Source organism: Callospermophilus lateralis, chromosome 1, assembly GCF_048772815.1.
Source record: "Callospermophilus lateralis isolate mCalLat2 chromosome 1, mCalLat2.hap1, whole genome shotgun sequence".
NCBI classification, from domain to species: domain Eukaryota; kingdom Metazoa; phylum Chordata; class Mammalia; order Rodentia; family Sciuridae; genus Callospermophilus; species Callospermophilus lateralis.
This window is the reverse complement of record NC_135305.1, coordinates 40313889-40337973: the sequence shown is the minus strand read 5'-3', so window position 1 is coordinate 40337973 and position 24085 is coordinate 40313889. Positions and strand designations below refer to the sequence as shown.

Sequence of the window (24085 nt, the reverse complement as noted above, 5' to 3'; positions counted from 1 at the left end):
AGGCAGATGACTCACATAGACACTGAGGTAGTAGTATGTTCTTAGTTACTTGAATGTTTGAGCAGTTCAGTATGGTCTCCACAAAGAATTTGTGGTCTCTCATGGTTTGTGATTACATTTTAATGTAATAAATTAACTCAAAGATCTTATACAATACATTTTATTTATTTAATTAATTGCAGAGATTGATAATTCTCCAATATTTGAAAAGTTTTACTTAGCTATAAATAAAATGATATGGAATACATCATTCTATAACACACAGCAGAAATAATAAGACTACGTCACAAGTAGTACAGGTGAGATTTCTGTGGAATTAAATTTGAATTGATAACACTGACTAGGATTTAATTGAGAATTTATCTTTGGCTACATTGCAGTTTTAAATTAGCAGTTATTTCCATTGATTCAGCCAGCAACTGTGTCTTAAAGTTAAGGTATTTTTAAATTAACATATTCTAAATTATACTCCTATTCGAGCTCTCAAGCAGAAAAGTGTGTTATTTCATGTCAAAACTGAGAAGAAAATTTGATTCCATTTTGAACAATACAGGGTGATGGGTAGTGGCTGCCTAGCTGTGTTAAAGTCATGAGTTCAATCTGGGCTTAGCAAAGGAAGCCCCTTTATCTGTTATCAGTGTCTGCCATGGGTTCTGGAGAGGGAGGTCAGCATGAGCAGAGTTGTATTTGTGATCCCTAATCTAATCCCGAGCTTTCACTTTAAAGATAAGGAATGTGAAGCCCACAAAAACCAATGCCCCTTACCATGTCAGATATTAGTCCACAGAATCAGCATATAAAGGGAATAATAAATCCATTAAAAATTCTGATGTTTCCCCCTGGAGATTATTTCCTACTTCTTTCAATGGCTGTTAATAATGCAGAATTATATTCATTTTGTTTTCTTTTCTGGCATTATCATCAAGGAACTGAACTTAATGCATCTTTTCATCCTAAATTCCTTCTGCATAATGCCTTTAAAGTTTTTCCCTTAGACACTTGTGTTCACAATTAGACAGTTATCTCAATTATCTCTCTTTTGATCAGATATTTCTCTTCTGTTTTATTCCTGATCAAGAGAACACTGCTACGATAGCACCAAAGGAAAAACCTTGGTAGCTGGAGTAACTGGCAAATATATTCTGAATTTTACCTCTCGTTAATTATGTCTCCACTTTCCTTCTTCCTCCAATACATAAGCAGTTAGGAAATGTCAGAATGCTAAAATGCCCGCTTTTAGGAAAAAATCAACATAACAGTATGAAAAGAAACAGTAAGCAATAAGCAATTCTTATACCCTAGGAAAGCTTTTCAGTGTATTTGTATGTATGCAGTTAGGGCCAAATGCTTATATACTGTTCTTCAATGACTGTTAAAAAAACCTTAAATGAGTTTCATAATTTCTGACTTAAATGATCATTTATTTTCCTTTCTTTCTTGGGGGAGAAGAGGGCAAAGGAAATCAAATGAGACCATAAACTTTGAACAAAACGCACTGGTCTGAATTTCTTGAGTAGTTTAACATTTACTGTCTAGTTGTTTATCATGGAGTGAGAGGTGATGCCCAATAATTCCAAGTTTGGTTCTCTTTAAACAGTTCTGAACATTTTCAGGCAGTGTTAAGGAGACACAAATGCACCATACATTTCTCACTTGGGAAATGATCTCTATTTATGCCAGCTTTTTGATTCACTTTGGAACAGAATTACATTTCGCTGCTCACAACCTAATCTTGCCCTCAGCTCTAACTGGTTGGGTAATTCTATCACATCAGACTTAGATTTCATGAAACAGGTCTGTAAGAGGTTTCGCTCATACTTTAAGACACATGTGGAGTTTTAGCACGATGGTTTTATAGAACTTTAGGAAAAAACATATTAATTATACTAAAGACTGCTACATTTTGACAGTGTTAAAATTAACCATAACTCCAAATGAAGAAATACAACACACCCAGACACTGCAGTAATATTAACATGGTGCCCAAATCCTGACACTGAATAAATCAATTGAATTATAAAGGAGGTGTGAATTAGCATTCCAGTGCTCACTGTATTTGGAGAGGATACTTTTAAATAAAAGTTATTTTTACTGGAGATCTACTCATTTATTTTTAGAGTGCAGACTTATGATTCTAAGCATATATTTAAAAAGTCTAAGCAAGTATGCTACCATGGGCTATACATTTTACTCTTAAAAGTACCTTGTGAATTAAAGATATGAGAAAACATGATGAAAATTAAAAATACAGAAAATTTAAAGAAAAAAGTGGAAGGATGGTTATGGGTTTCTACTTTAATATAAAGCTGATGATAAGTGTGGTATTTACTATAATTGGCTAATAATAAGTAATAATAATAGTAAACTCATTAATTACTTCCACATATTGAAAACTATACTTAGTAACTATTCTGTGTTAGAGAGTAAGTAATATTTTGGAAAAAAATAAAGCATAAGCAGATGAAATCTGTGGTTTGACATCACATGGTCAGTAATTGATTTAGAAAGTATTAACTATTAGGAAAGAAACATTTGCACACCAGTTTTTCTGCTTTTTCAAGTCTCTTAACCTCCATGAAAAGAAAACTGACCTGAGGACCAAGACCCTTGCATCTATAGTTTTGCTGGCTAGATAACTTGTATAACTTCTGCCACATTGTTTAACCAGGCTTTAATTTATTTTTCTGAAAAATGATGGGATGGGACTATATAAGTATGTGGTCCTTTACAAATCTGAGATCCTATGTAAATTAGAAGAATTTGGCTAACGTTTTTGAAAAACAACATGGTACTCAGAGATAAAGAATCTATGATACATTTTGAATAATTAACAGCTGACTGAGAAATTCAAGTTATTGTTTGCTTTTTCTTCTGTTAGGTAGGTTGAAAACCTCCCCTGTCAATGTTTTGTCATTTTATTCTGGGGGCTGGTACCTAAGATTGGCCCATTCTTCAATGTGCCTCTTTTCTGGGTATGTGTGAGTTATGTATACAATTAACTTATTTCACTCGTAGAGCTAAATTCATTGTCTATCTTATCATAATTGAGTATGTCTTACTGGAAGCCTGAGGCATAGGGAGGCACTTTCTGCAGCTCCTTCATGATGTCTCAGAAGTTCTGATTGTAGTCCTTTCTACATGCTCTTGCACCAATGTTTCCAAACAGGAGTGCATCTCACCAGATCTAGTGATTCATTTGAAGATGCGGGTTCTCATGTCAAAGACACTCAGTAGATCTGGTTTCAAACTCCTGAAGCTTTGAAACAAGGACCAGATCATTTTCAAGTAGGAAGCCTATGAATCATATTTTTGGAGGCAATGTTTGGGTTTAAATTTATGCCTTTTAAGTGAGATGACTACCAATTGATGCCCTGGTTTTTCATCGTTCACTTTTTTTCTACATTGTAGCTTGAATTGAGGTGTTTGGAATAATTCTTTTTCCTGATAAGGTATATGCATATGATGACTTAAACGTGAAAGTGCTGCTAATGCTACTTCTTATTTAGGTTTCAACTTAGAGGTCAAATACTACTGGAAACTATTTTTACCCCCACTCTACTGCTCACTGAGCACATGCTTATATACTTGTGTGTTATTGCTTTAATTGTTTACTCTCCCCACTATTGGGTAAGCCCTTGTGAGAAGGAACTCCATCTTATTCATTGTCATCTTATGCAACAGTAGAGAATTTGTAGGTATTCAATATAATATTTGTTTAATGATAATTGAATGGACAAATAAAAATGGATTGCTATGAATTTAAAACTACTGTGATACCTCAAAAGCCTAACTATTGGCTGGAAATAGTTCACTTCTCCCTATAATAGAACATATTTAATATTTACTGCAGATAATTACATAAAATTTCATTATTATATCCCACTTTAAAAAATAGGAATAAATTCACCTTCAATTGTAAAGATGATGCAAACCTGATACTGTGAGTTGTAAAGGAAAAAAGACAAAATTGGGAATTTTTCTTTCAACAAGCACTAGTATCCATTTCCAATGTGGTCATCAAACATCTTTTAAGATAAAGACACTTTCTGCAATAATACTTGTCCTGTTTCTTTTACCTGTGCTTGTCTTCCTAAACTCCCCATTTCAAGTTATGGTGGCTCCACCCTTTTAAATTCTCAAACTAGAAACCTCTGTTCATCTTTTCATTCATCCTAAATAGTGGCAAATATGTTGCAGACACTCTTTATTATTAAATTAGTAATAAGTATGGGAAATGGGTTTGGGGCTAGAAGTTCCATCTAAATAAAGGAAATAATTTCCAAAATGCCAGTCATTAGGGAGGGAAAATAGGCATCACTAAATTCAATGGACTTGGTGCTCTGAGGTACGTTGTTGCTTATGTTGCAAATCTGGCCTTCATCATTTTAGGAGATTTTCAACATCATGATACTATATTCCATCTCCTCACCTCGTGAACAGGTACATTATTTTAGAAGTTACAGGGATTGGGTTAGGGGTTCTGATTGAAAGCAATTCTGGGAGCTGTTGTAACATTTGAGAGTGATAGCATTTGTGGGAGAAGGTAGGGAGAAGGTAGCAGGGCTCCTGAACAATTGAGAGGTTTAAAGTTCCTATGTGATCTTGGTTTCATTTCTTGGAAACCCATTATTGTAGAATGCCCGAATCTAGTAACAAAAATTTCAAGGACTATTTAGAATTTAATGGACTTGGGTTAACAAATTGTGGATCGGGAAGCATTTTATTTCCCCCTGTGAAGGACTAGAATAAAACTGAAACCTAGGCATAAGTTGCTGATCCACTCTAAGGGCTGGAGCCAGAGATGAGGGGAAAAGCCTGAGTGTGGTGTCTACATCTGTGCCTATGCTTAGGTCACTTACCCCCTATGACATCAGAAGGCAACCTGCTGACTAACTCAACACGTTGCTGACTTGTAATGCAGGAATCCTCAGTTAACCACCAGACTTAACTTTCCCTGTCTTAGGTCTTGGCAGAAGCAACACTGCAGATTTCTAATTCTCATAAATGTAACCAAGGTCAGGCACAGAGAGGAATTTTAAAAATTATACATAGGAAATTGATCAACAAGTCATACTGATGCCGCATTAAAATTTGTAACTCAAATTTGATTCTTCTCCTCCCTCCGCATTACCCTCATTCTTAGCTCTCATTATTCCTGCCTTCATTGTTGCAGGAACCTGGTGACAGTCTTCCTGATTCACTGTGGCCCATACATGGCTCTCCTTTACAGTATTTCCGGGGATAGGTGCCTTACCTATCTCTTCCTCCCTCCTTCTTTGTCTCTCTCTTACTCTTACTCTAGCTCTCAAGTTTAACTTCTTTACTTCCACTCCATAGGTTAAAAAATACCTAAATAATTCAGCCCCATTTTGTCTGTCTGGTTAAGCCATTTACTGTCTGGCTCAAACTAACTCTAGTTGAGTCCCATGGATTCTTCCTCCACAGTTCAAACCCTCTGAACATCTTGCATCTGGGTGGCTTTTACTGTTGTGCTTTCTTACTCTCATGTTTAACCACTTGTTCTTTCCTCTGCCTAAAATGACCTTATCATTCTTCTCTTATTGGGAGCCTCTCACTGATTCCTAAAAACTAACTCAGAATGTTACTTCTTTGTGAAAAATTTCTTGATTGTTCTGACAGTGCCTTCATTTCTGGCCTCTCTTAGCTCTAAGAAAGTCATTGTCATGTCTTTTTTGTTATTCTAGACATTAATTATTACAGTAATTATGATTGTCTATTGATGGATCTCTTTCTGTCATTACATTTTAGATTCTCTGAGATAAGAGGCTATAGAGTATCCATTTTTGATTTACCAGGGCTTGTTACAATCCATGGTGCACAGCAGGATTCAAAATATCTTTTGGAAAATGGAATGACCCTCATATGATAAAATAAAATAACTATATGTATTATGATTTATGGCACACTAAACCATAAATATTTTGCTTCACAAAATAACATATATTTTCATAATTTTTAATTTCTAAATTTACAAATAATTTAAGTATTGTGGGCAATCATTTAAATCCAGAATTAAAATAATTGTCCTGAACTTTAGAAAGGGTGATATTTTAAGACTTGGAAGACATATAAAAACAAATGTGCTTCAAAATACTAAATCCTTTTTTGAAATTCAACTTTAATGGAGAGAGAGGAGAAGACCAATGTCATGGTAATGTTGGTGAGAGGTAAAAAGGAAAAGAGAATAAAAGAGAATAAAATCAATAAAAGAGAATAAAATCATGGCATTTGCTGGTAAATGGGTGGTGTTGGAGAAGATAATGCTAAGTGAAGTTAGCCAATCCCCAAAAAACAAATGGTGAATGTTTTCTCTGATATAAGGAGGCTGATTCATAGTTGGCTTGGGAGAGGAAACATGCGAGAAATAGAGGAACACTAGATGGGGCACAGGGGTTGGGGGGAGTGAGGGTGCAGGGGGTTAGCAATGATGGTAGAATGTAATGGACATCTATGAAGACATAGTACATGTATGAAGACATAGATAGGTATCAACATACTTTATATACAACCAGAGATATGAAAAATTGTGCTGTATTTGTGTAATAAGAATTGTAATGCATTCCCCTGTCATTTTTTTAAAAAATCAATTAAAAATTAAAAAAAAAAGGAAAAGGGAGGGATAGAAAGGATAAGCTTACTCATTCAATAGCACTTATGGTGCCACTATTATGTGCCAGGCACTATGTTAACCACTGAGAATACAGAAAAGTAAAGAAGTCACCTGTTCAAAAAGGACTCAGGGAACAAAAAGGGGAGATGGGAAATATAAAAAAATGCATTTCACTTTTATCACAATCATATATATTTCTGGGTCCCTTTTATCATCAATAATCAAGTTTGTCATCTTTATCAGATTTACTTAAGGTTTTGAATGAAACTCTGATATGCTAGATCATATGACTGACATTTTGAATTTTAGAGTAGAATTTTATTTATAGGCATCATCTAATTTAGTCTAGAAAGCCAGTTTGAAAAATATTTTCACTCACATGTTGCCTAGGAGTAAGTGCAGTAGTTATGGATTATATAAATGTTAAATTTTAGAGAAAGGCACCTGTCAAAATGTTTTCCAAAGTAGGTTTCACTATTTATTCTACCACCAGCAGTGTGCAAGAAGCCTGTGTCTCCAAATCATCTTCCACTTTTGGTATTTTTTAAAAATTTTTGACAATTAAATGCATATAAAAAGCTATCACCTTTTTATCTTGATTTTTATTTCTCTGTTCTCTAGCAGTGCCCATCATCTCTTTATGTTGATTGATCATGTCCTTTCTGTTTTGTGAAATGTCTGCCCTCTCACTTCCAAATGAATTGTTTGTGCTTTCTTATTGATTTGGAGTTCTCTCTGTGTATACTCTTAATTCGTATTTGTGTTAACTTTGTGTAATGTAAACATTTTCTCCTAGTTTGGAATTTGTGTTTTTATAAAGGCTTTTAAGACACAATATTTAAATTTTCATAGAGTTACACTAACTGATTTTTGTGGACTACTTTTTCTTTTTTCTTATGTATGAAAATATTTCCTACACTGAGGTCTAAGATATTCACATATATTTCTAAGAATTTTAAGATTTTTGACATTTATGGTCTTAATCCATATGGAGTTAAATTTTCAAGATGCATTGTGCCAGTTTCATCTTTTTCCATAAGGGAAGTCATTTCCCCTGTCTCCCTAAACTGACTAATTCTTTATTTAAAGAATTTAAAGAAATATAAAGAATTTTGTTTGACATGCTACATTTGCCATATACCAAGGTTTTAGATAATGTCCTTTTATGTTACTGAGCTCTCAGTACTGTTTTGTTGATCAGTCTGTCTTCCCCTTAACCAGTACATACTGTCTCAGTAGCTAAATCTTTGTAGGAACTCTGAAATCAGCTAAGGGAAGTTCCTTCTCCTATTTTTCTATCTTTCAGAAATATTCCAGCTATCATTAGTCCTTTTTTTCCCTTTGGACTCATACTTCCAAATTATGCTATAAAGTTTTTAAATTGTGATTAGGATTGAATTCTTAGATTAATATGGGAGAGAACTAATACTTTCCTAATATGATTTTCCTATCTATGAATATGGTATGTTACTTAATTTTTCTAGATCTACTTTAATATATCTTAATATAATTTTATTCTTTTCCCTTTGAGAATTTTGTACACTTTCTATTACTTTTTGCCTACATGTATTTCATATAATATATAAATTTCATTTGTTTTTACTTTTCTTCCTTATGTTTACCTCTGAATGCAAACTTTTCCCTATATATCTGTATTTGCATGTTTTTCTAAGACACTACCATAATAAAGTACAGTTGGATCCCTAATCATTTGTCCTCAAAATGGGTTTAAAAGGCAGAATCCTTTCCTTTTGACTCCATTACTTTAAAAAAATTATTTTAAAGAATGAATTAGGGACTGGGGCTGGGGACTGGGGTTGGGGCTCAGTGGTAGTGCACTTGCCTGGCATGTGTGAGGCACTGGATTCAATTCTCAGTGCTACATATAAATAAATAAAACAAAGGTCTATCAACAACTAAAAAAAAGAAAATATTAAAACAATTGAACATATATATATGTGTGTGTGTGTGTGTGTGTGTGTGTGTATGTATAAATGATAGTATTTTGGCTAGATAAAAGCAAAATCATTCATTAGATATGATTTTTCCCTCTACAAATGAGATTTTCTGTATTGTTATGGGAATAAAGAGGAAACAGGAACAATTAAATGCCACTTCATGGTCTCTAAATATTTTGAACACATATACATTATGTACTTGGAGAAGGAAAGGTAGGTCAGTTTGTTGTTGGATTCCATAAAAAGAAATCATTTCATAGTTATATGCTTCATTAAGCAATATAAATTTATAGTTCAATTCAGTATCAATTATGAAAACTGTATTTTCTTATGAAATTATTTTTTACATAAACATCGTTTTCATTTACATTGCCACAAAAGATATTAAATGTTTTTAGTAAAGCTAAAAATAAACATTATAAATATATACAAATTTGAGATTGGCTAACTTCACTTAGCATTATCTTCTCCAACTCCATCCATTTACCTGCAAATGCCATGATTTTATTCTCTTTTATTGCTGAGTAATATTCTATTGTGTATATATGCTGCATTTTAAAAAATCCATTCATCTACTGAAGGGCATCTAGGTAGGTTCCACAGTTTAGCTATTGTGAATTGTGCTGATACAAACACTGATGTGGATGTGTCCCTGTACTATGCTGTTTTTTTGGGTATAGGCTGAAGAGAGGGACAGCTGGGTCAAATGGTGGTTTCATTTCCAGTTTTCAAAGGAATCTCCATACTGCTTTCCATATTGGCTGCACCAATTTGCAGTCCCACCAGCAGTGTATTAATATACCTTTTTCCCCACATCCTTACCAACACTTATTGTTATTTGTCTTCATAATAGCTGCCATTCTGACTGGAGTTAGATGATATCTTAGAGTAGTTTTGTTTTGCATTTCTCTAATTGCTAGAGATGATGAGCATTTGTTCAGATATTTGCTGATTAATTGTATGTCCTCTTCTGAGAATTGTCTGTTCAGGTCCTTGGCCCATTTATTGATTGGGTTATTTATTTATTTATCTTTTTGGTTCTTAGTTTTTTTGAGTTCTTTATATACTCTAAAGATTTGTGCTCTATCTGGTGTGTGAGGGGTAAAAATTTCCTCCCAAGATGTAGGCTCTCTATTTACCTCACAGATTGTTTCTTTTGCTGAAAAGAAACTTTTTAGTTTGAGTTCATCCCATTTATTGATTCTTGGTTGTAATTCTTGCACTATAGGAGTCTTCCTTAATAAAACCTAATCCCACATGATGAAGATTAGGGCCTATTTTTTTTCCTATTAGACACAGAGTCTCTGGTTTAATTCCTATGTCCTTTGATTTAGTTTTGTGCATGGTGAGAGATAGGGGTTTAATTTCATTTTGTTGCATATGGATTTCCAGTTTTCCCAGCATCATTTGTTGAAGAGGCTGTCTTTTCTCCAATGCTTGTTCTTTGCACCTTTGTCTAATATAAAATAATTGTAATTTTGTGGGTTTGGCTCTGTGTCCTCTATTCTGTACCATTGGTTTACCAGTCTGTTTTGGTGCCAATACCATGTTGTTTTTATTACTATTGCTCTCGCCTAATGTTTTCTCTGATATAAGGTAACTGATTCATAGTGGGTTTGGAGGGAGAGCATAGGAGGAATAGATGAACTCTAGATAGGGCAGAGGGGTAGGAGGGGAAGGGAGGGGGCAGGGAGTTAGCAATGATGGTAGAATATGATGGACATCATTATCCAAAGTACATGTATGAAGACATGATTGGCATGAACATACTTTTATACAGAGATATGAAAAATTGTGCTCTATGTGTTGTAAGAATTGTAATGCATTCTGCTGTCATGTATTTAAAAAATAAAATCAATTAGAAAATAAATATATACAAATTTGAATTATCTTCTTAATAATAGAGTGGAAAAATTTGCAATTTTCTCATGTTTTTGTTGGAAAAAAAAAACAGTCGTCCTGGGATTTGGTTTAAAATTATCCATGCAATGAAGACTAGACTCTATTAGGCAAATTTATCAGCCATCACTAACTTTCCAGCTTTCTTTTGTTGCAGAAAAGTCATTAGGAAAAGTCACTAGAAGAAATTTCAGCTAAGACTATACCAGAAAATATGGACATTTGGCCAAATAGTGCTGATACATTGACTTAGGACTTCACAGTGCAAATGGGCATTTTTCACTAACAATATTTTTTCTTCTGCATGTTATAGAAAAACCAAATCCTAATGACCTCACAAATATAAACAAATGAACATCTAAAAAAAGTACTAATCTGTTGAATCAGTATACAAAATATAGTAGAAAAAGGGAATGTAATCTGAATCATTTTAAGGAAAGAAAATATCTGCTTGCATTTGAGCAATCTGCAAGTCTTGGTTATAAAATGGCCAGTGGCAATACACATATGAAAACTTTTAATGGAGTATAAATTTAGCTGCCTTTCAGTTTTTAAGTTAGTTTTTAAATTTTTTCCTTCTTTTCTGGAGTGAGAGTAAATGTTATATCAATTCAGTTGAAAAAAATAGATAATATAAAATACAAAATCAATAGTTGATATCTTAGAAAGTAATTTCATGACCACAGCTGGACTACCAGTGCATAAGACTTCATTATTTAAACCAAGAGAGAAATGTTCTCACTTGTGCTTATTAAATTCATGAATGATAAAATAATTTACATTTATATGCATTTTCACTATGGTTATATAAATTTTAATGTGAGCAATGTAATCTTGATTGGAAACATGGCATTATGGGAATTATTAAACATTTTTACAAAGTCAGTATTTGCTATTGCATTACTCTAAAATATCAATTTTATTTAAAAATATACAAAGTAATAAAAGAAAATGTGAATATGCTTTGTAATGTTTATTTGGCTTGCTCTTAATTTGAATTTCACCCTGTATAAAAATATTTAGAAGATGTAGTCCCAGGACAAATGTATAACAATTTGTTTTAATTTTAACAGTAAAGAAGAATCATCAGTAACATCAGAAGAGAATAACTTTGATAATTCAAAGATTACAGGTAATATTCTTATTTATTTTTTAAACAGAATTTTTCTCTTTTTTGAAAGCCTACAATTGAAACAATCTTATAAAGGTGCCATTGTATCAACTTTACAGATACTTATATTCCAAGAATCGTTTGTTCTCATGAGGACAAGGAAGACTTGGAAACCAGTAATCAGAATGTAAAAGACGTAAACAGGGAACATGATGAACATAATGAAAAAGAATTAGAGTTGATGGTAAGTGTTCTGGTTGCCACGGTATTAGAGAAGATGAATCCATTTATGCTTCAAAGATGCTGCAATGCCTGCTTTTCAATAGCTTCGACTAATATAATTTGCAAACGTGAAAGCACTGTCTATTCTTTCCTTACATCTCTAGCTTGATCAACAAGGCACTTTGATTTCAGTATGTTGCTTCTGGTCTCTGCAGTGGTAAATTAATGACATTCATTTCTTATCTCTGTACCAGAGGCTCTGAGTAATAGTTTACAGGAATTGTAGGAGAGGTAGCACTATCCTGATGTGCATTTCTAATCTTTGTGACAACGTGTACACTTAGCACAAACTCATCTGTAAAATGAGAAGGCTGGACGAGATGATTGTTAATGTCCTGTCCAACTCTACAAGTCTATAATCCTTGCATTTAACAGCATTTCATTTCACATTTTACTTAGTTCCATCCTTGTGAGAATCTCAAAGTTCTATATCATTGTAAAGTATTAAATTACCAAGTGAGAAGAAAATAGCCTGTGCCATAATTTTTAAACAGGAAACAAATTCAATGCTGTACAATTTTGTATTAAATTTGTTATAAATTTCACACTTGGTGAGCATTCAATCTATTGGGGATTTTTTGGGGGGATGGTTTAGATAGCACTTTTATTATAAAGGAAGAAATAGAAGTAAATGAGTCACATAATACAATTTATCCCTTATTGTATTTGGTTGGAGCTCATATCATTGGGATACATGGATTCATAATCATCTAAGATTAAAATGACATTTGCCTCTTCGAGTGTCAGTGCTGAAACAGAAAAGAAATAGAGCTTATCTTTTCCCCCACATATTCCACCTTTTCTATAGTGATATGGCAACTGCATCACTAAAGTATGCAATTTACTTTGCTCCAACTTTAAGAAACTACAAAGTTGTCACCCATTCTGAGAATTCTCACCAGCTGAAAGTTAACATCACCAATTTTTTTTCAAACTACAGAATATAATGAAAGTACCCTGAAAAATCACATACTTCACCAATACACCTCATTACAATGAGCAGACTCAAATATAAAAGTTTGTTTAGAAGTTACTGAGATTGTACGTCCAATAAATGAACAGGGAGCAGTAATTTAGATGCTAATTTGCTCCATGCTAACGTTAATGCATAAAACAATGAAGCTCTATAATAGATGGAAATACAACCAAATCTGTGGAACCCACAGGCATTGGCTTACAAGACAGCTGTGCAGTTGACAAGTAACATGAGCCTTATGTGAGAAGAAGGGGAAAACGTAAGATTTGCATATAATTATTGAGATCATGCAAATGTCAGTTATGAGGAGGAAAAAAAAACACAGGCATCTCACTGTTAAATCCTGACAGTTGGCATCACTGAAGAGCTCAAATACATTTGAGTACCAGTTGGCAGAGGGTCATTAAAACAGAATTTTCAGAGACATTAACTCCCTCACTTTTCTTTGAGTGACGTTTTGCTATTAATAGTTTGCAGAGGCTTTGCAGAAAACATATTAATAAGAGAAACTGTAATGGGGGCACCTACAGCAAGTGTAAATGCAGCAAGGGGCACCCAGGAAGCTGCTCTCTAATTGATTAGCATGGAGCTATCAATGTGTATATCCTAAGTGAGGAGAAAATGCAATGACAAGCAAGAATAGTGAATAATACAATGTGATATTCGGAGGCTGGGAAGGAGAATGATTAATTTGGTCCCCTTTTCTTACTAATCTCATTCCCAAGTCATAGCCTACAAGGATCTCCCCAAAACATCAGGCTTCCAGAGTTGGTATAAATTTTGCAAATGAGGTGCATCTAGGAAATCTATCAGATAATTACTAACCAGATTAATAAAATGTATTTAGTCAGACGGTCATTATTTTTGTTGTTTTCATCCCATAAGATAAATCAACGCTTACTAAGAACTGGAAGTGCCACTTCAAGCGACGAAAAGAACACATTTTCAACAGATCCAGTTGATTTCCCAAATAAAGCTGAGGGGTTAGAGAAGAAGCAAGTTCATGGTGAAATATGCACTGACTTGTTCAAAAGGCCTTTGTCTCCAAGTTCATCAGCAGAAAGTTCCTTAAAGGGAGATTTTTACCACAATATAAAATATTCCTTTGGAAATGAGGATAGTCATCCAGCTTCAGAGGAAATTGCTTCAGATTTGGGAAAAATCAAGTTATCACTGGGAGAAATCAGTAGTGATGAATTAGTGCAATTACATACTGGCAGCAAAGAAGTTCTAGATGATAATGCCAATCCAGCCCATGTGAGTGGCAGAATACAAATATTCTGTCCCTCCTCAGATAAACTATTGGCAGAAAACCTTAATAAGAATCATGAAGGAGGAGTTAAGAAAATTGAAATAACAGATTGGGAATATTCAAGAAGAGATTTCTATTCAGATACATCCACACATCTGGAAGAATCAACAGAAAATGTATCTTCCAAAGAAGGTTATAGCAACTGTATGGATGAGAAGAAACAAAAAATACACTTAGGTGTTCATGAAAAACAAAGCAAAAAATTTCAGTCAATCTTACATGACCAAGAAGGAAAGATGGGCCACCCTGAAATAAGTGTAGAAGGGTTGGAAGCTAGGAACAGAGACCTTGTTCCTGTGCTAGGCAAAGATACTACAGTTCTGGCCCAGACAATCACAGCAGACACTTTTCCCTCATCAAGGAAAAATCCAAATTGTGAAGACGGTATATTCACAAGTCTAGCAAGAGATGAAGGCACTCCTTTAGAAGGGATAGCCAGTCAAGCTTGCTCACCAAGAAATGGAAATGGTTTAAGGGATGATTATCTTTTCCAAATTGAAGACGAAAAATCAGGTTGGATTAATCCTGAAGATCAGAATACGAATAAACAGCCTAAACAATATTGGAATGTTCTGGAAAGTCAGGAAAAAGCAAGAGAGAGTGAGACAAATATAGCTGAGCAGATCAAAGAACAAGCAGATTGTGAAGACATGTGCAGAAAAAGAGATAACATTAGGAGTTTGAAAGCTACTCCTAGGGAAGAATTGTTTACCTGCCAAGAAACAGAGCGTTACGAACTGTCTTCTCTAGCTGATCATGGTATTACTGAGAAAGCAGAAGCAGGAACAGCTTATATAATTAAGACAACATCAGAAAGTACTCCAGAAAGCATGTCTGCTAGAGAGAAAGCAATAATTGCTAAGCTACCTCAAGAGACAGCACGAAGTGACAGGCCCATCGAGGTAAAAGAAACAGCGTTTGATCCACATGAAGGGAGAGATGATGATTCACATTATACCCTTTGTCAACCAGATACAGCAGGTGTAATCGATGACAACGACTTTGAAAAGGAGTCACGTTTAGATATTTGTAACGTACGTGTAGATGAAATGGGGAAGGAGGAAACCACATCTATGTACAATCCCAGGAAGGCACACGACAGGGAGAAATGTGGCACTGGAAATAACACATCGGTTGAAGAATCTTCACAGGCCATTACAGGCAATCAAAAAGCAATGTCAAAACTGAATTTACAGTTTGGAATATTGTCAACAGACAAAAAAAAAGTCCCAGAAAATAGAGATCTTGGACAGGTCCAAGGATTATCAAAGAAAACAAATTTAGATGCTCTGGTTTATTCTGCTTTTAACTCAGACACTAGCAGAGCTTCTCAGAATGTTTCCAGCCACCAAACTAAAGTGTCAGTGCCATCTTGTGAACAGGCAATTGCTGTAGAGAGTACAACGGTGACCATGACTCCCCATTCTATTCCTACCAAATCAGAATATAATTGTAATCCAACCAGTGAAACCCAGGATGGTGCTGTGCCTAAAGCCAAAGAATTTTCCAAAAGTTCAGAAATAATAATATCAGATGGTAGAAAAGAAAGATGTATAGGCCAGAATTTTCAACCAGGAGAATGCAGGATGGGAAAATCTCTGGGGCCAATGATTTTAATCAGTGAGCCTCTGGAGAACACAGAAGAGGAAAGGCATGAAAATGAAGGATTAGTAAACTCTGGACAGTCGCTATGCTCTTCTAGTAACAAAGAATCTGATAGCTCTGCTTCTGCTAGTCTCTCTGTCCAGGAAAGTCAAGCTCAAAGCAATGAGTCTCTACTCTCAAAATACACCAGCTCTAAAATATCTTATTTCCTTTTGTTTCTGATATTTCTTGTAACCATCTATCAGTATGACTTAATGATAGGCTTGGCATTCTACCTTTTATCATTGTACTGGCTGTACTGGGAAGAGGGAAGACAAAAAGAGTCTGTCAAAAAGAAGTAACCTTGGCACTTATTATTATTCTCTCTTAAAAGATAAGCTATTTAGCCCCAAACATTTGAATTGGTGAAAGAGACTATTCATTGTTCAAAGAGCCAGTGCAGTTTTTCTCTTGAAGGATCATTTAAAAAGGAATGCGTATGAAGTTTGCTCCTTCATATCAGTAATTATTCTATATAGGACCATTATGTTTGGATCATTAAATACCTATATGAATATGAGATCTGAAGCACGTCAAGTTGAAATTAGGTACAGCTGTTGCTCCTTAGCAGGCTATGAAGTCGCAATGCTTCACGTCTCTTCACTACTTAAAGTGCTATTTCTTGCATTCATTTCTTTTGCAGTAAAGCTTCATTTTTTTTTTTTTTCCCTGAGAGCACTTTTCCCCCTATGGCTTTTAAAAATAGATAAAACATGAACAATGAAAGAAGATTTTTTTCTTTTGGTCCTTTAAACTTGACCACGAAATTTGCATTTACTGCTGTATCATTTATCAGTACATATTGATAGATCAAATATTTCAAATTTCATTTCATAATTATAAGAAAAAAACCATGCATATTGAAATATGTAAACTTAAATTGAAAAAGCACACACATTATATTCACGTGATTTAGACTTCATACACACACCTTATACCTTTTTATGCCTATGAAGTCAGGGTGTTCATAAGCCAAATTTGACCAAGACTGAAACAATTGGAAAATTATTTCTCAATTCTGAAAAATTTTGTGGATGGCATGTCTTTAAGTGATGTTTTTCTCTTATAAAGAGAGACTGTAACATAGATGAACAATTTCAATGTCAACTATTATTCAGAGTGGAAAATTTAAATTAAAAGTTCCACAAGCATTGTTTCAGAATGACTTTGTACCTATAAAACATAAGGCATTAAATGATAATAATAAAAAAGATATCCAAATGAACTATGTATTCTATGTGTTACTACTTTTGCCTTCAAACAATTTTTTAAAATCTTTTATCTTTTCTCATGGTAAAACAATGAATAATTCCCAAAGGTGCATTTAGAGAACAGTCTCTGGTGATATTCATGATGTGATTAGGCAGTTTTAAGAAGATAATTCAAAATTTTAAGTAGGTAAATAGTTAAGTGTAGAAATCTACTGAAGAAGAAATGAAAGTCAAGTATAGCAGTGACTTTGTCTGTTGTAGTTACCTATGGCAAAAGAAGTAAATAGGAGAACTAGTCATTTTAGTTAGGGATAATGCAAGGATTTATATACAATCTATTTCAACAACTATTTGTTGAAGGACTATAATCTACAAAACCCTGTGTTCTGTTCTATGGTGGAGCTTTTCCTTAAGTACTATCCATAGCTACTCCTAGTTTTAATTATGTAGTATGATCCTTTTAACTTGGCTGCAGAGATGAAAGCAAGTCACACAAAAGGAGCCTATGGAGATGATTCCTTTTTCATAGGAACATGTTGATACAGCACATAATGTTGATCTTCAGAGGAAAAGAGATAGTCTATTCACTTGTAATGGTAAATTCAGTGATTAAAATCTGCATATATCAGCCCATTATCATATATGTATTTTTGAGAAGACAAGAATGAAACACTTAAAACTGACTTTACCTGGTAGTAAATGATTTTCTTAATTTTTATTAGGTACACAACTATTTCCCAATTTCCTAATGCATGCGACTCTCAAGTCCCATTGAAAATAAATGCTTGACTTTAAGTTGAGCAAATATAAACATCCTGAAGTAGAACTTAGGGCAAATATTTGATTGTTTGATAAAGCATATTTTCACTTACTACAAGGGGAATACTATAAATGTACCTGGAAATTATCTCCCAAACTGCTGTCCTGATATTATGTTGACAGGTCCAAATTACAATGGAGTTAAGTTTAGCATTTCTCCAGTTCTTACTGGCTTGGTGTTTGAATTCTACTTTTTAAAGAGTTTTAGTCAATATGGCATCTCATTAATGCAAAGAATACTACATTACTTTATGAACACAGGTGCCTGAGTTGAAATTATTCCCTTCAAAGAATAACATAACCTCTTTTATTTGACTTTTCATAACATTACTTACCAAATCTTCTCATATGTTTGTAATCAAACAATAAGAAGTTTCAAAGGATTAAAAATAGTTGTGTAATTCTTTGCATGCCATAGAGAAATAATTGATGATTGAATTGACTTTCCAAACATTACTAACAAAGAACTTGAAATATAGTCATCAGAACTTGGGAAACTATTGATTGCTAGATGGAGAGGTAGAATTTTGCAAGCTGTTTTAGTCATTGCACTATGTTGAACAAGAAAGGTGGGTCTCAGGAATAACTGGCAGACCCTGGCTAAAAAATATTTGGCTGTGAATCATCATGGGAAGGGTCATCATCTTGTAAGCATAGCTGCTGGCACAATGTCTCATAAAGTAATGATAAAGAGCCAAATGAGGGTGTGGCAGAAGAGTCAGCCCAGAGGAACCTTGTATGTCTCCTTTATATATCCAATAAGAAACTGTCACCTTTCATCCTGATGGGATTCAGACTTTTAGAAACAAAATTCTGAAAATTAATTGATATGTCAAGCAAACAAACACTTATTTAAAAAGAAGCACATTTGTATAAGCCATCAATACCACAATGTATGTCTCAACTAAGAGAAAATGGATCAACAAAATGACATTTACCCTAAAATATTAAAGAACATTGGGTTAAACCTAGCCTTGCCTTCCTGATGAGCTCCAAAAATTTCATAGTGAATTATTTCAAGGAATATGTGTATCTATATATTTATCACTGTTTTCAAAAGAAACAGAACTTTTTTGTTTCTGGTTTACAAGGTAAACTTAAAAGTATCCAGACCAAATTTGGGGAAAATAAATGTTTTATTTTCCCCCTGAATAGCATTCATGGTACTTTGCTCATAATATTTTCCAAGCCATAAATATTATGTTGCCTTCTCTATTAGGTACCCTTTTGCATATTGATAAACTCAAAAAGCAAACAAAATTATAAAAATGAAATAACAAAACTAGTAAAGATGTAAGCAGTACCTTTTACCGATTTGTTATAATATCTGACTTTGCTTTCAAATTTTCACTGAGTGAATATGTAAACTGAAGTACGCAATAAGGATCTTTTATTTGTTGAATCCCATCTTAACCAGTTCCTATGAAACTGAGCAATAGGATAGACTTTGATTCTGCAACAAGGTATAAAAGAACTATGACAGCTCATATTCTCTAGACACTTCCACAGTTGTGCACCTACCTGAAGAGAACAGTTGAAACTATTTCTTTTATTTATTTGATTAAGCTCATTTTATTTTTTTATGTTTTGGGGAAAAATTGCAATAAAAAATCTTGGCACTATAATTGTCTTTTCCTTCTTAAAAATAGATTTGGTCATTAATCCAATGTTTCTATCACTTTATCCAAACCACTTTAAACTGCAAATTAAATTTTCATAAGGTTTTTCAACCTGACTTTGTGCATGTTTTGTAAGAAATGTCTTTAATTGTAGTGTGTTAAAACCTTATTAAACAAACAACTCTTTAAAAAGTACAGGATTTTTACTTTGTATCATTTCTCTATTTGTTAAATTCATGCATATTATATTCATTTTTCAAAGATAAAGCAATACTTTGTTTGAAATTTAATAAAAAAATCCCCCAAGTCTTTTCCTGTTATATCCCATTCTTTGTATTCAAGAAGATAAGGTGGCAGTGTGGTAAGTCAATAGTGAATTACAGATATATCATTATTTGGGTAATACCTTCAAAATCTGATTTTGCAGTAAATTACAATGCCTGATTAAATTACTAGCCTTGTCTGAAATTGGTAAATCTTTCTTCTTATCAGTAAACCCAAACTATCCAACCTTATTTCCCACTGTCCCCTGCCTCAAATACTCTATTAGTCTGGCAAAGTACATTGTTTCACAAAATATGCTATACCTATCTGTTTCTTTGTGACATTAAATATGTACCTCTTTGCCTAGAGAACACCTTCAGTTGTCTCTATTTCACTTTTCCTATCATTTTTTCACACTTTTCTATGTACAGTTCAAGTGTCCATTCTTTTTAAGTATCTTCCTATTTCAGTTTTTGGGCTGTGTTTCCATATGGCTTATGACATTAACCCTCTTCTTGCATGCCCTGAGACCTAATCATCCTGACTGAACCATCTGCTTATTCCAGACAAGAACACAGTTCTTCTCTTTCTTCTGACCACTCTCTGAGGAGAAGTTTGTATCAATCCTCAGTGAATACTTGTGTATAAAACTGAAGTGTAGTCATACCTCCTTTCTTTTATTCTTGAATTATAGTGATAATTCCCTTCTTTCCTGTTGCTGCAATGTAAACAGGGTACTCTGAGGTCTCATTTAAAAATGAGTGAATTTAATCAAATCAAAGCTGGGATGCTTAGGAAACTTCTGAAGACAAGGCTGAAAAGGCAAAGAGAATGTGGAGAAGCAAGACAGAGGTACACTAGATTTGGGATGTAGGAAGGAGAGAAACAATCCTTTTTATTTCTCTTAATAATTAAATTGACTTTCCATATTTATGAATTCTTCCTAGTACAAGAAACATTCCCTTCACTCTCGTGTTTTTTTTGGAAAATAATATATCTATTATCTATTGAAATAAAAATAATACATATCTTAATTCAATGGCTACGGTGAAAATGAAAAGAGCAAGGCATGTTTTCAGATGAAGTAGCTCAGTAGCTTAAAAACCAACAAACATCACAAGGTATAAAGTGTAAGAAATTCAATCTTCTCAAATGCTCCCATGCCCTTTGCAAATGGCTGATCTCTCAGTTTCACACCTGTTCTGCATGTCAACATTTAGGGTAAGCAAATAGAACTAGGGGGAAAAAAACAGTGGGTTTTTTAAAAAGAAAGAATTTGCCTGATTAACGTTTGAGAAAATACAAACACAATATTATCATTCCCAATAAATTACAGTCATGTAGTAGCCTACGAATACTGTGTGTAGTGATATATGTAATATGTGGTGATTTATTCATTCCTTGACAAGGATCTTTTCCCTTTCATATAGAGAAATAAAATAAGACAAAACTCTGCCTCTTTTAGAGGCTGAGTCTAAAGGAAAGCAGCACATAGCCTGTAAATGTAGAAGCATGTCTTATCACAATTTAAGATCATCAACAATTAGTCTCTTAAGACTTAAACAAAAGCCAGATATATGTCTGCTATATTGTAGAATTCATTAACTTCATGCGTTGGTTGACTTGATTCTGAATGGAAACAATTTAAAATTTCCTAAAGACACACTCTATAAACCATAATATCAAACAGCAGATAGTACTTAAGTGTCATTATAAAATGCTACAAATTCTCAGTAAACACTTAAATAACCCATAATCTACTTTTAGTAATTTGATGTAGGAGGCTTTTATGTTAGAGTTTATAAAAAATTTTTTAGCAAGGAACATTTATGAAAACATCAAACCATTAAATTATTTTATACAATCTTAAGACCTCTTTTGTTTTTACATATTAAGTGAATTCCCAATTAATAAATCCATCTCTGGGAGATCCAATTGTCTTTTTTCATGATGCATATAATTTTTTTTTCTCTTTCCAAGTGAAATTATTCTGAGTCATACCTACAGTAGGGAACCAAGATTCAAGAAAAGATTGTTCTCAGGGGCTGGGGATGTGGCTTAAGAGGTAGCGCGCTGGCCTGGCATGCGTGCAGCCCGGGTTCGATCCTCAGCACTACATGCAAAAACAAAGATGTTGTGTCCGCCAAAAACTAAAAAATAAATATTAAAAAAATAATTCTCTCTGTCTGTCTCTCTCTCACCTCTCTTTTTTTAAAAAAAAAAAAAAAGATTGTTTTCTGCCTTCAGGAATAAGTGGAAATATTATAAATGCATTTCTACTCTTTGAAATTTGGAAAGTGGGAAGTAAAGATGAAATATAAATTTTCTCATTTACTTTATAATCTTTACTATATTGGATTAGGTCTTTAGATTATAATTTAGACCAATTCCCAAGTGAATTATTTGAGCTACCTGGTCCTGTTGCCATCCCTCAATTATTGTTTAATTAAAGTGCAATAGTTATTTTGTTATTACATGAATAAGCAAGGTGTCATGAGGCTATAGTTTGAATCTTTGAGTATAGCAACTACATATATGCCTTCACTGATCTGTGCATGTGAAGCTCAATCTTTAATATTAATAATGATGACTAATGAAAATGATAATAATAGTAACAGTGCAGTGAAACAGTCATTGGCTTTTTTTTTTCAAGTGTCAACTCCTCACAACATTTTATTTCTTTTTTATAGTTGTAGATGGTGGACACAATTCTTTTATTTTATTTATTTATTTTTATGTGGTGCTGAAGATTGGACCCAGTGCCTCTGTGTGCCAGGCAAACACACTACCACTAAGCCACAACTACAGTTCTCAATCATTGGTTCTTGAGTATTTAAACTGAATCCTGTTTAGGCTCATTATATAAAATAACACTTATTTTAAAGACTCTGCATCATATAGCCAGAGGAATGAGAAGTTGTGCTCCATTTGTGTACAATGTGTCAAAATGAATTTGACTGTCATGTATAATTAATTAGAACAAATTTAAAAATTTTAAAAAAGAATTTCATGAGAGAAGTATTATTATTTTTCATTTTGTAGATGGAAACAGATGAAAAAAAGAGATTAATTTTCCAAGGTCAAGGAGCTACAAGTACTTGGCAGAGTCTAGATTCTGACCCCAACAGCCTTTCTTCTGAGTTTCTTGACCATTGCATCATGTTGCTCCTTCAATCCAGGTGCATGGAGTTTTCTTATGAAGTGCAACATTCTACATCAACATGCAAGTGATGCTATAGGTATATCACAGATGACTCACGATGTACAGATAATCCTCATTATCAATGTTCCTAAAGATGGAAGTTTTCTAAAATATTCTATTCCTTTCAATTCTTTTTTATTCAAAGTATCTCAATAAAAAAAAAAAAAAAAAACAAAACACACGGTAGATTCCTTTGAGACCACAAACCAATAATTGCAACAACTTGTGACCAGTTCAGTAACAGGTAACGTTCAGGAACTTAAATGGCCTAAAGGAAGGACAGTTTGATCTTGAAAGCACTTTACTAATTTTTTCTTTTCTATTTTTACATTTTTTTAACTTTTTCTTATGGATATTACTTATTTATTTTCCATATATGAGAGAAAACATGTGGTACTTATCTTTTCAGGACTTATTTTGCTTAGCATGATGTCTTCCAGTTCTGGTAGCACTTTCCTTGATACTTTTCAGAGGGGATCCATCTTTCTTTTCATTATTAGAATTTTAGGAATCAAGGAAATAAAAATAAACTCCTTCAAAATTATAACTAACTTTTACAAATATGATAACTAGGATGAGGATACATCTTGATGTTATTGGCATAGTGTTTATTATGATGAGTGTCACTAATAGCACCCCTTTAAATTCAAAAGTAATATTGTTTGAATGACAAATTTTGATGTCACCCTAAAAATTCAAGAAAACAATCTAGCTAGTAGATATAAAGAGCTGTGTGTCATATGAACAAACAAACAAACATGTTTTCCAATTCAAATGTCATTTATAATCTACAGACAGAATTATTTTCTTTAGGGTTACAGAATATAATTAAACCACTGACTCCTGATCAGTCCAGGTAAAGTAGAACAATATTTTGCAGAAGGAATAATGTAGAGAGCAGTGTTTAAAAAGTAGGAATATTTTTTGAAGAATATGCTCCTCAAAATGTATTAGAAAAAAGTCATTTACATACTAACGACAGATAATTAATATGGTATGACCAGATACTCTAGCCTATTGAGAGGACTCAGGAGTATATAAATTCCTTCATTCAGGATAGTCAGGAATAAGAAGAGGAAACTTTTGTGAAAGTTGTGGAGGCCACTGAGTGTTAACCAAATTACAGTGGTTTCTGTTGCTAAAAGTTGTATTATGTC

At 33.5% G+C, this 24085-nt stretch overlaps 1 protein-coding gene across 1 annotated transcript in view; it reads left to right on the top strand.

Annotated features, from left to right (window-relative positions):
* The window catches only part of Ppp1r3a (protein phosphatase 1 regulatory subunit 3A), a 39116-nt gene extending 19345 nt beyond the window's left edge, over window positions 1-19771 (top strand). Inside the window, exons 2-4 of the mRNA XM_076834081.2 lie at window positions 11562-11620; window positions 11719-11843; window positions 13743-19771. Of these exons, the coding sequence (XP_076690196.2) occupies window positions 11562-11620; window positions 11719-11843; window positions 13743-16115 (2557 nt within the window). The 3' untranslated portion in view covers window positions 16116-19771. The remainder of the gene's footprint in view (window positions 1-11561; window positions 11621-11718; window positions 11844-13742) is intronic.
* Window positions 19772-24085: the final 4314 nt, after the last annotated feature.